General features: G+C 33.3%; 1 protein-coding gene across 1 annotated transcript; it reads left to right on the top strand.

Annotated features, from left to right (window-relative positions):
• Positions 1 to 3,564: 3,564 nt before the first annotated feature.
• Positions 3,565 to 14,219, top strand: LOC140441250 (uncharacterized). Its single transcript, XM_072531848.1, has 2 exons — positions 3,565 to 3,908; positions 10,523 to 14,219. Exons 1-2 carry the CDS (start codon positions 3,689 to 3,691, stop codon positions 11,839 to 11,841), a joined length of 1,539 nt encoding a protein of 512 aa, XP_072387949.1. The 5' UTR covers positions 3,565 to 3,688; the 3' UTR covers positions 11,842 to 14,219.
• Positions 14,220 to 14,680: the final 461 nt, after the last annotated feature.

Below are 14,680 nucleotides of genomic sequence, written 5' to 3'. Positions count from 1 at the left end.
GGCAGTAATTAGCGTCTCGAATATTTCTTTTGCGAATTATATGCAGTGCGTGAGTGATTTTTTATTCCATATACCTACGAACATATACGTACCTTTCGCTCGTGCTCGTTTTGTTGAATTGTTTGTGATGGCTTCATCATCAACATCATCAAGTTTTACACCGGTACTGTTGCGTACAGTCAGTAAGTCTGTATATTCACCAAGAGAGAAGACTATTGTCCTGAATGTTCACGATGCTCTGGTTTCTCAGAATCCCACAAACACTGTTCGCAACATAGTCGAAAGTTGTGCCAACATGACTGGCGTAGGAGAGTCAACTGTATATATAGGTTCCTATCAGAAAGAAAAAAACACGGTATAGCTAACCCAAACACAAACGAACACTTAAAGAGAGGGAAAAAGCCTATTGAAATTGATGAATTTGCCAAAAATAGTATTCGAAGGAAAATTCATGGATTTTTTTTCAAAAAAGAAATACCAAACCTAAACAAAATTTTACAAGAAGATAGAGACGACCCGGATTTGCCTCATATCGGACGAACTAAATTGTGGCAAGTTTTAAAAGAATTAAATTTCCGATGGGAGAAATCAGACCGAAAATCACTTTTGATTGACCAGGAGGAGATAATATGTTGGAGAAAAAATTATCTAAGATCCATACGAAAATTCCGGGCTGAAGGAAGGCCCATCTTCGACCAGGATGAAACGTGGGTAAACTCAGGTCATACTCTAAAAAAAATTTGGTCAGATAAAAATATATTAAGCTCCAGGCAAGCCTTTATGGAAGGTTGGTCTACTGGTATCTCCCCACCTTCTGGTAAAGGCAGTAGATTAATAATTTCTCACATTGGCAGTGAAAAAGGATTTGTTAAGCATGGTTTGTTGGAATTTCAGTCCAAAAGCACAAAAGACTATCACGAGGAGATGACAGCTGATCTTTTCGAAGAGTATTTTGAGCAGATGATTGAACACATACCACCAAATTCAATTATAGTATTAGATAATGCACCTTATCATTCACGACTAGTAGAAAGACTTCCAACGACTGCGTGGAAGAAACAGGATATTCTTGACTGGCTGCGGAATAAGTATCTGCCTTACGAAGATGGAATGGTAAAAGCAGAACTTTTAAAAATTGCCCGGCAACACAAATCTAAGTTCAAGGAATACGTAGTTGACAAAATGGCGGAAAGGCGAAACATTACAGTCCTTAGACTTCCACCTTACCACTGCGAAATAAATCCAATTGAACTCATTTGGGCACAAATGAAAAGTTATGTGGCTAGAAAAAATACGTTATATAAAATACAAGCTGTATGTGAATTGTTATACGAGTCTTTACAACATATTACAGAACAAAACTGGAAAGATTTGGCAGTAAGGCATGTAATAGAAGAAGAACAAAAAATGTGGGATCTTGATAACATAATTGATGCGACCGTAGAGATTATTAACCTTCAAGACGACTCGGATTCCGAAGTTGATCCTATTTATTTTGAATTTGAATAGTTTTCTAATCGTAATTATATAAGGTAAGTAATAGTAGTTGTAATCGTAAGGTATTAAAGGGGAAAGGCGCAAAATGTCGCCTGTCAAAATGTTCAATGTGTTTTAAATGTATCCATTTTTTTTTAATCCTGAGAAAACTAAAAAGCATTTTTGAAAAATTTAAAGGCAGAATGAAATATTTTTTAGAATAAATAAAAAGTTTCTTTTGCATGCAATATTTTCAATTAAAAATTATACTATATTTTCTCTTTTATTTTCACCCCTGTTACATAACATATTAAAATAAACATTGTAGAAGTTTTCAGGGACTTTCTGCCCTGAGTAATAATGTAATCTTTCATTCTGCGTTTAAATTTTTCAAAAATATTTATTAGTTTTCTCCGGATTCGAAAATAATGGATACATTTAAAACACATTGGAAATTTTGCCAGGCGAAATTTGGCGCCTTTTTCCTTAATTAAATAAATGTATTAAAGAAACTTTTTATTTTTGAATAAAATAAATAAGTTTTATTAAAAAATACAATTTACATAAGTACAATTTAAAAAATATATTTATTTAGTTCAAATAAATGTTTCAATCATATACTCTACGACACTGGTCGTTCATCTCTACTAATTCAAAATACCCCCGTAATAGGATTATAAGGTATTGTATTCCTTCAGATATAAGGTGGGTTAGTCGAAAACGTCTTAAACCGTCAGTTTTAGGTTGGTTTTTACTATTATATCGTATTACCTATCCTCTCTGTATTTCAGTTTTCTAATTAGGGTTAAACTTGTAGTGAGCTATCAACAAATTGTGAACCGACTGTAGTTGTGTTCTTGTTCTTAGTGAAAAGTGTAATAAATATATAAAGATTCTAATAAACTTGTGTTATAAATGTAGAACCTTTGATAATAAATCAGATTAATAAAAATACTACAATACAAACATTAATAAATTAAACAAATTTTGTTTTTTGTTACTTGGTGAAAAATTCTTCTAATAATTTAATTTTATCTGACTCATTTATATTGACAATTCAGACATATATTATACATTTCAAAGTAGACTACTTTAAAATGATATTGCTGAGTTGCGTTCCTGGGACGACTTTATTGTAAGATAGTTCTGTAGTATTTTTATTAATCTGATTTATTGTCTTTATTTATTATCCAAGGTTCTACATTTATAACACTTACAAGTTTCTTAAAATCTTTATTACAATATTCACTAATTTATTTCACAATATTTATTTATATTTATTTCCGGCTTACAATTTAAACTCGATATTCAAAACTAGAACTAGGCTATAAAGTTGGAGTACGTTCTTCAAAGTTTATTTGTATGTGATTCGTGTTTATACATGCGGTAATTGACTCCCAAACCTGAATAAAAATAAAATTAAATGTTTGTTGTTTTACAGTATGTCTGAAACACGGAAAGTAAAATTTACATTATCTCAATTATTTTTGTGGTTGCTAGGTCGGCAGAGATCTTTAGTTGAGGGTGAGGCAGTTTTTGGAGCTGGCAACGTTATATTTTGTAAATTACGCCTTACGTTTTCTACTAATAACTTCATGAGACCTAGGGCAATTTAGCTGATGGAACAGCATTTTTCAGTCTTCTCAATTTAGTTTCAGGTGTTACTATAAAGTAAATTAGATATAAATATATTAAAATATAAATAATATTTTAATCAACACTTATTTGGAAAGTAATCGTTCTCAGTAAAATGTAAACTGCACAGTCATGTACTTGGTTATAGGTCTGCCAATTCGCAAAATGCATTGCCAAATTTTTCTCATATTCTCGTCCAGCGGAAACTTATGTATGGAATTTTTTTGTGAATTTTAATAGGATGAACATTGAGGAATACTGCAATAGTTTTTTGAAGTCAAAGTCATTGTTAATTAGAATATAAACTGGTCGCTAATATATATACAAATTAATTACAAATTCAATGTTTTCCCGAAGTGGATGCATTTGAAATCTATCACCAGGCGTCGCCCACTTTGTGGTTCCTCGCGAATAGGCCAAAAAAAGAATAAGAAGAAGAAATACAACATACATTATAGGTTATGTTCATTGCCCTAAATAAAACAAAGGAAACAGAAGAAATTACCGGAATTTTTATTGTGATTTCGCTTTTTGACTGTAAAATTATTGCTGGATACATAAAATCAAGTGTAATCAAATGGAAATAAAACAAGAAATTAGCGAGGAAACGTCTAAAATAAAAATAGAGTATAATGAATTGGATGATAATCTTCTGGATGGCTTTAAATGTGAAATTCAGGAAGAATCCAATAGGCAAAGTACACATGATAATTTAGACTTAAAGAAATGTCCCATAAGTACTGAAATAGAACAACATGAAATTAACCCATTTGAAGAAAACCAAAAAACTGGAAAAGGTTAGTAACAATATATTTAAGTCCCCCCATATTAGTTTAGAAATGTAAATCGGAATAACTTTTTTACCAGCTAATATAATTTTGATCTTAAATACAATTTAAAGGCATATAAGAGACAATTATAAATTAAGTAGTTATTTACCAACTTATCTGACCTATGCACTTTAAAAATCTGTCAGATAACTGTATAAAAACCTATTGTAACTGTTTAAAATAGTTACTGTTTTTTGACAGAAATATTAAAACACAGCTTTAAAACTATTTTAATAAAGTAGGATTAACAGTACTGAAAAGTACCATTGGTAAATATAGTATAAATTTATTGGAAATATTGTATTATCGTATTATGGTCAGAAATGACACTTCATTTTCTTCATATTTAAATTCTTTGTTGTTAACGGTGTGATGATGATTATCCAATAGCTGTTGCTGTTCATCTTGAAGACTTCCAGAAATTTGTGGATTGGTTTGATAGGTAGGTTGGGACAACTGAATGTCATATATTTTTTTTTTTGCTTTAGCACTTAGCCAATTACGTATTGAGATATAATAAAAGAAAAATTACTAATATCAATATTCTGATATAATTAATACTAAAGAAAAAAAAATACACATAAACTATTAATTGCTAGTGCAAAAAGTGTATCTATTCGAGTCAAAAAACCTCATAAAATCCCTATAACTGAATCAAACAAAAAGAGAAAATTATAGCAAGAAAAAACAAATATAAGAAACAACAGGGACACTCACTTCTCTTCCAGGGACCCATCAGGACATTTGTTTAAGACATTACTAGCAATAGGTCACGGAAAGAAAGGTAAATAAACAATTGGGTTAAAACAAAGGTTAACGAGCTTAGCTGAGATTGACTACAGACACACATTATATACCTAAATACAATGGTGAAGTGTTTTAACTTCTGTATGTTTTTTTAAACGATGGTATACAGCCAACTACTGGGATTTTCCCATTAATTTTTATATTCACTTATAATTTTTATATTAATTACCTAAGGTACTTTTAAGTACCAGCTACATATCTCGATATATTAAAATTTCCTATTAAAATTTTAAATAAATTTCTAGATCCTATTAAGCTTACCTTATAATTAATAATAGTAACTCAAATAAAATATATTGAATGAGCTGATTTGGTAAGAAAGATAATTGGAAACTTTCTGAGGAACACATATATATATATATATATATATATATATATATATATATATATATATATATATATATATATGTATATATTTCTTAGTAATGAACTTGGAGATACGAATTTTTCATTTAATTAAAAGTACATACCGAACATAAAATAAATTTACTGCAAAATTCAACAATGTAAATAATAATAATAGTTTCATTAGTAAATGTTAAATTCAAAACCAACAAGCTGGTTGTCTGGTTCTACTTGACACCATCGTATGGAAAAGAAATACAAACAATGTCTGACAAATTAGGTTTATTTGAGAAATAAAAAGGATCAAACTAAACTAAAATAAACAAAACATTTTTCGAACTGTTTATTTGTGCCATAACTCATCATAAAATGAGTGATAGTCAGGCAGCAAACTTTTTTTAAAGCTTGAAGATGATTGTATTTTTCCAGAGAAATTTTAATTCTTTTGCTGTAGAGGGATGGTAAATTATCAAATGGTATCACTTCAAACTTGGTATTTCTTCTGACATCCAACGGTCTCCATTCTTGATCTGAATGTCTCAACTTGTAAAAAATTCCATCTCTTGTGTATTTGAGTTGTTTCAGGTCCGTTACATGAGGGTCACCAACTGCTTTTCCAGGTCTGATTGAACTGTGGTATTTTAAAGAGTCCATTTTTTTAAAAAATGTATGGTTCAAATATTTCATGGGATAAGGGTCTTTGCAGGCAGTTTCACAAACAGAAATATAATCTGCTGGTACATTAATGTTCCTCTTCTTTAATTTCCTCCTTCCATTTGAGTATGTCCCTTTAATTAATATCTGGATCAGATCAGGAGCCATTCTGTCTCCGGCTTCTTCAAGTAATGTAGCCTTCCTTAAATTATTTTAAAGTGTTTGTTTGTCCATTTGTAGTGTAGTGTAATGTACATTTATATGTTTATGACATCTTGTTCTTGCCGGATAGGCCACAATTGACGAAATGGCCCTGAAGATGATCTAGGGATCGAAAGTACTTGGGCAAGATTTAAATAAACTGTGCTCGATATATGCCTTTTATCTGATCAAAGAACGCAGTTTGTTGCTTATAATAGTTACAAATCGGAAAAGTACCTAGCCTCTTCAGGGGTTCCACAAGGTTCTAATCTAGGTCCATTATTGTTCTTGTTATTTATTAACGATCTCTGTGAATCAATTTCTGCACCATATTTATGTTATGCCGATGATTTAAAGATTTATTCATTGATAAACGACCTTAATATATGTATATAGTGTACTATTACATGGCGTGGAAGCTTGGACGTTAACAGTCAGCTCGTTACGACGTTAAGAGAGCTTTGAGATGTGGGTATTTCGTCGTATGCTGAAAATTCCATGGACCGACCGCGTTAGAAATGAAGAAGTTTTAAGGCGTATGCATAGAGAACGTGAACTCACAGAAATTGTCAAGAAGCGTAAAACGTCTTATCTTGGGCACATATTTAGACACGACAGGTATAACTTCCTTCAGCTTATTATAGAAGGGAAAATAGAATGCAGACGCGGCCCGGGTAGACGACAAATGACCTGGCTGCGCAACATCAAAGATTGGACAGGATTAGACTTTCAAAGTTTAATAAGGAAAGCCCAAAATAGGGAAAACTTGGCAGAGATCATCGCCAACCTTCGCTAAGAAGACGGCACCTAAAGAAGAAAGCGACCTTAATGATTGTCATTTTCTGCAGAGTGAACTGAATCGTGTACATGAATGGTGTAATGCAAATCATTTGAATCTTAATGCCAATAAGTGCAAAGTAGTTAGTTATTCTAGGAAACAGTCTAATATATACTATCCTTATATTATCGACGGCAATGAACTTGAACTTGGAGTTACATTTGATTATAAACTCACCTTGGTTGAACATGTTAATTTAAAGCTTAAAGAAGCGATTAAATCTTATGGATTCATAATTAGAAATAGTCGAAATCTCACTAATACTAAGGCAATTAAATTACTTTATTACACTTTTGTACGCTGTAAACTGGAATATGCCTCTGTCATTTGATCACCTTTTTATGATGTACATATCCAAATTATAGAGCAGGTGCAGCGTAAATTTTTAAAATTTTTGTCTTTTCAAATTAACGGCATATATCCCAAGAGGGGCATCAGCAATAGTGAGTTGTGTAGCGGTTTGGACGTAGTATCATTAGAATCTAGACGAATTAATGCCTCCCTAATATTTCTGTACAAGCTACTACATAATCTCATTGACTGCCCTGATATTCTTCGACAAATAAATTTTAACGTTCCATCTTATCCAGTGAGAAATTCGATTACGTTCAGAAATACACAAGCTAGAACTAATCTTATGTTAAATTCTCCTCCATTTCTCATGTGCAACTATTATAATTCCTTAAGTGCTTACTGCGATATATTTCACTGCAGTTTAAAGCAGCTTACTAGGATGGCTGAGATCTACCTAGGTGATTGAGTAGTTTCTTTATGTTAAGGTAAAATACTCGAAAAATGTATTATTTAGTTAGTACCTATGAATTATTAATATTTCATTCAACATTAGTATTGTATTTTGTCCTATAAATGAATTCTGTTGGACAATAAACGCTATTATTATCCAGATTTAGCCATACGGCTCACACTCCCTCTAAGGAGAAAATTCACTCATCCCAGATACCAACGGTATCAAAAGGATTGAGCTCTGGTGGAACCCTTTCCAAGTTATCGAGCCCTAGGTGACTTGGTATGTTGGAGTATCTCCCAAAAATTTTCGTACACATCTGGACGTCGCGAGGAGTACAGCTATTATTATTATTTAGATTTAGCCATACGGCTCACACTCCCTCTAAGGGGAAAATTCACTCATCCCAGATACCTACGGTATCAAAAGGATTGAGCTCTGGTGGGACTCTTTCCATGTTATCGAGTCCTAGGTGACTTGGTATGTCGGTGTATCTCCCAAAAATTTTCGTACGCATCTGGACGTCGAAAGTAACACAGCTTTCTGCATAATCTTATATAGATGTTCATTTAGACCCAGCTTTTTTATGTTTTCTAGGAGGCTCTTCGGGATGACTTCAGTGGTAGAAAGAATAATAGGTATCGTCTGGGTACTTTCCATTCTCCATTGTCTCCTGATTTGTATTTCTAGATCTCTGTACTTGGCGATCTTTTCGTTGTATTTAACACGTAAATTATTGGTGTTGGGTATCGCCACATCAATAAGTGTTGTTTGCCTAGTAATTTTATTAACTAGTATGAGATCGGGTCTATTATGGGCCACTGGTTGGTCTGTAAGCACAGTGCGGTCCCAGTATAGCTTGTAGTTGTCATTTTCAAGCATTCTATCAGGGACGTATTGATAATAAGGAAGATGGTCGGTTTGGAGAAGTCCCAGTTTGTCAGCTAGTTCTTGGTGGATAATCTTTCGTACTGAGTCATGGCGTTCTTTATAATCAGTACCGACAAATGCCTGGCAGCCACCGGTAAGATGTTGGATGGTTTCTTGGGCTTGACATCCATATCGGCATTTGTCATTTTGGACTTGAGGATCTTTAACAATATATTTCAGGTAATTTTTAGTTGGAATAACCTGATCCTGAATGGCAAGTAGGAAACCCTCAGTCTCGGGAAACATCTTTCCTGATGTCAACCAATAGTTCGACGCTGTATTGTCGACATATTCTTGGCTGATCTCATTAAGATGTCGCCCATGCAGAGGTTTACTCATCCAGGCGCGCATTTTGTCTTGCTTAGTCAGGTGGTTTATGCGCATTTCTTGTTCCCTCAGTTTAAGCGGCGTCGTATCATCTACTGCGCAAATTGCTCGATGTAAAGTAGATGTCTTAGCCTGTACCTGAAAATAAGTTCTTAAATTAGCAATTTGTTTATCCAATTGCTCCCCTATATCCATAAGTCCTCTTCCTCCTTGATACCGCGGTAATGTTGTTCTCTCTACTGCACTACGTGGATAATGTTTTTGCGCCTTTGTGAGAAGTGTTCTTACTTTCCGCTGAAGACCCTCTATATCCGTTTTTGACCACTTTATAATACCAAATGAGTAGCTCAGCGCGGAACAGGCGTACGTATTTAATGCCTTAAACAAATTTTTACTATTAAGATATGACCGATTTAGTTGTCTTACTCTTCGCACGAACTCCGAAGTTAGTTCAGTTTTCATTTGTTTATGGTCAATTTTCCGCGCTTGTTTTACTCCGAGATATTTGTACATATCATTTTCCCCCATTGCCTCGATGTTTTGGCCATCTTGCATATCGAAACCTCCGGGCTGAACCTTTCCTCTGACTATATTTAGTATACGGCACTTGTCTAGTCCAAAATTCATACTGATATCATTTGAGAAATTTTCTACAGTTTTTAGCATCTCATCTAGGTGGTTTCGAGTGGAAGCCATTAATTTTAAATCATCCATACACAACAGATGATTAAGCTTCGTTACAACAGTGTTGTTATTTTTGATGCTAAAACCTGAGTCAGTAGAGTTCAGTAGCTGAGATAGTGGGTTCATTGCTAGGCAAAACCAAAGTGGACTCAACGAGTCCCCCCGAAGACTTCGTAAATCCACATATTTATAGCAATATGACTAATACGAATACTACGTATCTCCCATTTTAAAAGATATGATGGTAAAACGGAAATATTTTATAGATACACATATCACTAATATTTGTATATTGTTTAATAAATATTTAATACTACTTACCACCAACTTTTTGTTAAAAATATTTCAAAATAACAGTAAACAACACTTTCAAAACATTGATAGGTCAGACGTGTGGTATATTCTACGACAAACTAGGGAGTTACGGATTTTTCGTACTAAATTTGGCGGCAAGGGAGATACGGTGTATACGAAGAAGTCGCTATGTACTTATCTGGTAGAAATAAGCACTTCCTTCTCTTCTAAACGATGAGTTGGGACTTTTTGAAACAGATGGCAGTAATTCGATGGCGATTTCGTTTCCGTCAATATCTCGTGTAGCTTCTTTTCAAAGTTGATCCACTCCAAAACATCTTCTTCAACAATGGGACCACAGTTCGGTAGTTGCTGAAGGTCGTGCAATAAAGCTGCATTGCCATCGGGTTCGTTAACAAGAATGTTGTTTGGCTCATCTGCTGATATGTTTGCTTGGTCAATCTTATCTTCTAGATTTGGCCAAAGTTTTTTCCAAGAATTTACAAACGTTGACAGTGGTATTTCGTTGTATGCCTTGCCCTTTCGTTGCCATGTACACAATATCCCTCATATTAACTGACTTACTTCACGTTACTTAACAGACTAGAAAGATTAACTTATTGAACCTTGATACATTATTTAATTTTAAGGCGCGAGGTTTGGCGGGTCAGCTAGTTTTAAATAAAACAAAATTGATTCTTGCATTTATTTTCCCTTATACTTAAATATTTATATTGTAGTTGGTTTGTATTTTAGGTTATCTCCACGACGAACATAAAAAGGAAATTATGGAGTCCCTAATTGAAGATTCATCTTACATAGAAAATTATACGAGTCAACACTCTGAAGGAAAAACAGTAAATAAAAATATGAAAGTTGCGACTGGACAAAGATCTTACAAGTGCGAAATTTGTTTCAAACAGTTTTCTTACAAATGGTATTTGAAAGCACATTTGAGAGTACACGCTGGGCAGAAAGGTTACAAGTGTGAAATTTGTTTTAAGCAGTTTTCTCAAGCATGTCATTTGAAAACACATTTGAGAGTGCACGCTGGACAAAGACGTTATAAGTGCGAAATTTGTTTTAAGCAGTTTTCTCAGGCATGTCATGTGAAAACACATTTGAGAGTGCACACTGGAGAAAAATCTTCCAAGTGTGAAATTTGTTTAAAACGGTTTAGTGACGCACATACTTTGAAAATACATTTGAGAGTGCACACTGGAGAAAAAGCTCACAAGTGTGAAATTTGTTTTAAGCAGTTTTCTCAAGCATGTTCTTTGAAAACACATTTGAGAGTGCATACTGGAGAAAAATCTTACAAATGTGAAATTTGTTTTAAGCAGTTTTCACAGGCAGGTAATGTGAAAACACATTTGAGAGTGCACACTGGAGAAAAAGCTTACAAGTGTGAAATTTGTTTTAAGCAGTTTTCTCATGCATGTTCTTTGAAAACACATTTGAGAGTGCACACTGGAGAAAAATCTTACAAGTGTGAAATTTGTTTAAAACGGTTTAGTGACGCACATAATTTGAAAATACATTTGAGAGTGCACACTGGAGAAAAACCTTACAAGTGTGAAATTTGTTTTAAGCAGTTTTCTCAAGCATGTTCTTTGAAAACACATGTGAGAGTCCACACTGGAGAAAAATCTTACAAGTGTGAAATTTGTTTTAAGCAATTTTCTCAGGCACGTTATTTGAAACGGCATTTGAGAGTACACACTGGAGAAAAATCTTACAAGTGTGAAATTTGTTTAAAACGGTTTAGTGACGCACATACTTTGAAAATACATTTGAGAGTGCACACTGGAGAAAAACCTTACAAGTGTGAAATTTGTTTTAAGCAGTTTTCTCAGGCATGTTCTTTGAAAACACATGTGAGAGTCCACACTGGAAAAAAATCTTACAAGTGTGAAATTTGTTTTAAGCAATTTTCTCAGGCACGTTATTTGAAACGGCATTTGAGAGTGCACACTGGTGTAAAATCTTACAACTGTGAAATTTGTTTTAAGCCATTTTCTCAGGCACGTTATTTGATAGAGCATTTGAGAGTGCACACTGGTGAAAAATCTTAAAAGTGTGAAATTTGTTTTAAACGGTTTTCTCAGGCAGGTTCTTTGAAAACTTATTTGAGAGTGCACACTGGAAAAACTCTTACAAGTGTGAAATTTGGTTTAAGCCGTTTTCTCGCAAAAATATTTTGAAAGTGCACACTAAAGAAAAGTAAATCTGACATTTGTTTTAAGCAGTTTTGTTCCCAATTATTTAACATGAAGGTTCATATGAGGTTATACACTGGAAACATTTCTTTTAAACAATTTGACATAGCTTATAATTTGAAACAACATACAAAAAGGCAAACCTTAAATTATTTTTGTTAATTTCTTAATTCTTGCAGTTCCCAATTTACTTCATTCATATCTTTTGCATATTCAGCAATTGCTAGGAACCTATCTAACTGATCGTAACTAGTAACATCTTACTTCTTAATTTTATTGGCATTCTAGGCATATTTTTACTTCTTTGAAAAGATTCCTCTTCGACTTCATGTCTATTTTTTTCTCTTACTACCGTCATCGTTGGTTACGTCTCTCTACATTTTACTTACCGCCAGTGGGTATTATTCTACACAGTGACTCAACGGAAAAAAGTAAGTTAATTGAATTTATGAAATTCAATTTTGAGATACGTAGAAGGAATACTTCAAACATAAATATGTTAATAAATAACAAACTTATTGATCTAGAATGCTGCATAAATGGAACCTTGGGCTCAGAACAAAAAGTTCAATGTAGAATAGAAGTGACCAGAAACGCATTTCTTAAATGAAACAGTTCTTCACCACCCGAGATTTGATCTAATTAAGTCCTCGCCAACCCACATAGAGACGACATCTAAAGAAGAAGAAATTAGGATGTTTGTGTAGTATTAGGTAAATCAAAATTAACTTTTCGTGTTAATGAATCTTTGTGCCAGATGGACCTCAGAACTTTCAATCTAAGATGCGGAGTTGGGTGGGAGGCTATTTTGTAATACTTAATATCATTATATAATGTCAAGTAATGATAGATACATGTATAAACTATTGTATTAATTTAGTTTAGTATTTTATATTGTATTAATTTTTTTTAAATTTTATTTATACATAGAATAATAACAGTAATGTTAGTAATTAAGAGATGAAATTTTTTTTGTTAAATTAACTTAAATAAAAAAATAAAATGAATGTTTTGATAAAAACGAAACCAAGCATTTACTTGTAAAATTTGTGTTCATAACACTGCAGTGAATTAAAAAAATTTGATGTTTGTGATTTGAGTTTATTGGGCAAAGTGAAAGGTAAAGGAATACCGATAAAATATTTACCCTAGATTGCTACACTTATTTTCCAAACTAAATCTGCTACATGGGGTACACTGGTACCTCAAATAAAATCGACTTAAAAATATTTGTGTACATTTAAGAACGTATGACAAAAACAATCTTAAGATAACATGCTAAGAATTTATTTTGTATACAAAAATATTTTATATTATTATCTACAAGTTGGGCATATTTTTTTTTGATGCTACAAACAAATGAATTTTCGGCACATGGCACAGCTAACTCTGAATTTTCGATATTTGCTTCTGGGTCAAAATTTACATCTACCTGTGGTAGCAAGCGGTCTTGTTGGTACTTCTACTGGATTGGGTATTCTTAGTACATTGTGAATAGTTTCGCAAAGTTCACGCCTCATAGTCGAACATTCCAAACGGCTTTCCATTGGAGGTTTCACTAAATCAAGTGCCAGTTTTTTTAGGTAAGCCCTTCTGTTGGCAAAAATTTTGTTTTCAGGCGCATTAGAACCACGTAAAAGTATTATCGAGTTGTATTCCACAATATTGAGCAGGTTATAAAAAAGGCATATGGCCAATGACGAGTCTTTCTATTTTTATAGAATATGTGTAACAGTTGGTCCAAGGTGTCTACTCCTAGTGTCAGAACAAAAAATATTATAGTCTGCTACACTGGGGTACACGTATACCCTGGACTTCAAATATCTCAACGATTAAAAATGCACAGCGCCTTACCAATATCACACCTAAAGTGTCGTCACGAAGGATGAAACTACCGAGCACATGAACACAGCTCCTACTACTGCAGATTAGTGTAAATTTCAAACAAGGTTGGGGTACAAGCGTGCCCCAGGTAGCATTCTAGGGTTAATAATATATCTGTATGTTCCAGTATCTAAAAAGATGTAAAGAACTATCACTGCGCAACGCATTTGGATGAAATGTTATTCTGTGTTAACCAAATTTTGTTTTAAATGTTTAAATATTCATGTATAAAGCAAATACAAATATTTAATAAAGCTCCATATGAAAAAATTTATAAATTTTAACTGTTCTAAAAAATTGGCTCATATTTGAGTCGTGAGCAGGTGGCTTATCTTCCTTAATTGAGGATTCGATATTTAAGATACGATTTCGGACAAGAAATTCAGTCGCCAAAGCTCGCGATTACACGTTCACTAATTTAAGATTCTAAATCAAATTTGAAAGACGAGCGACAAGTGACGGACGTGCCTGGTGTAAAATAGTTCTATCAAAAAACCAAAAAAATAGTATTGCCGTAGCTCTTGCGGTTGACTCCATGCGTATAAGAAGAAAAGGACGAGATGAGTGAAGGACTACTTGTCATTGCGTCAAAAGCTAGCAAGCATGAACATAATGGGGGTCTTAGAACCAGATGACTTCAGAAATTATGTTCGAAGGGATTCAAAATAATTTGATATGTTATTAAATCTGGTGACACCGTTTATACAAAAGAAAGATACTTGTTTTCGAGAATGTATTGGTACAAAGCAGATATTAGTCGTAACGTTGCGTTGTCTCTGAACTAGAAACTCATATTCCAATTTAAAATTTA

This window comes from Diabrotica undecimpunctata, chromosome 5 (genome assembly GCF_040954645.1).
Source record: "Diabrotica undecimpunctata isolate CICGRU chromosome 5, icDiaUnde3, whole genome shotgun sequence".
NCBI classification, from domain to species: domain Eukaryota; kingdom Metazoa; phylum Arthropoda; class Insecta; order Coleoptera; family Chrysomelidae; genus Diabrotica; species Diabrotica undecimpunctata.
Note: the sequence above shows the minus strand (reverse complement) of the source record. Positions and strands in the feature narration are given on the sequence as shown.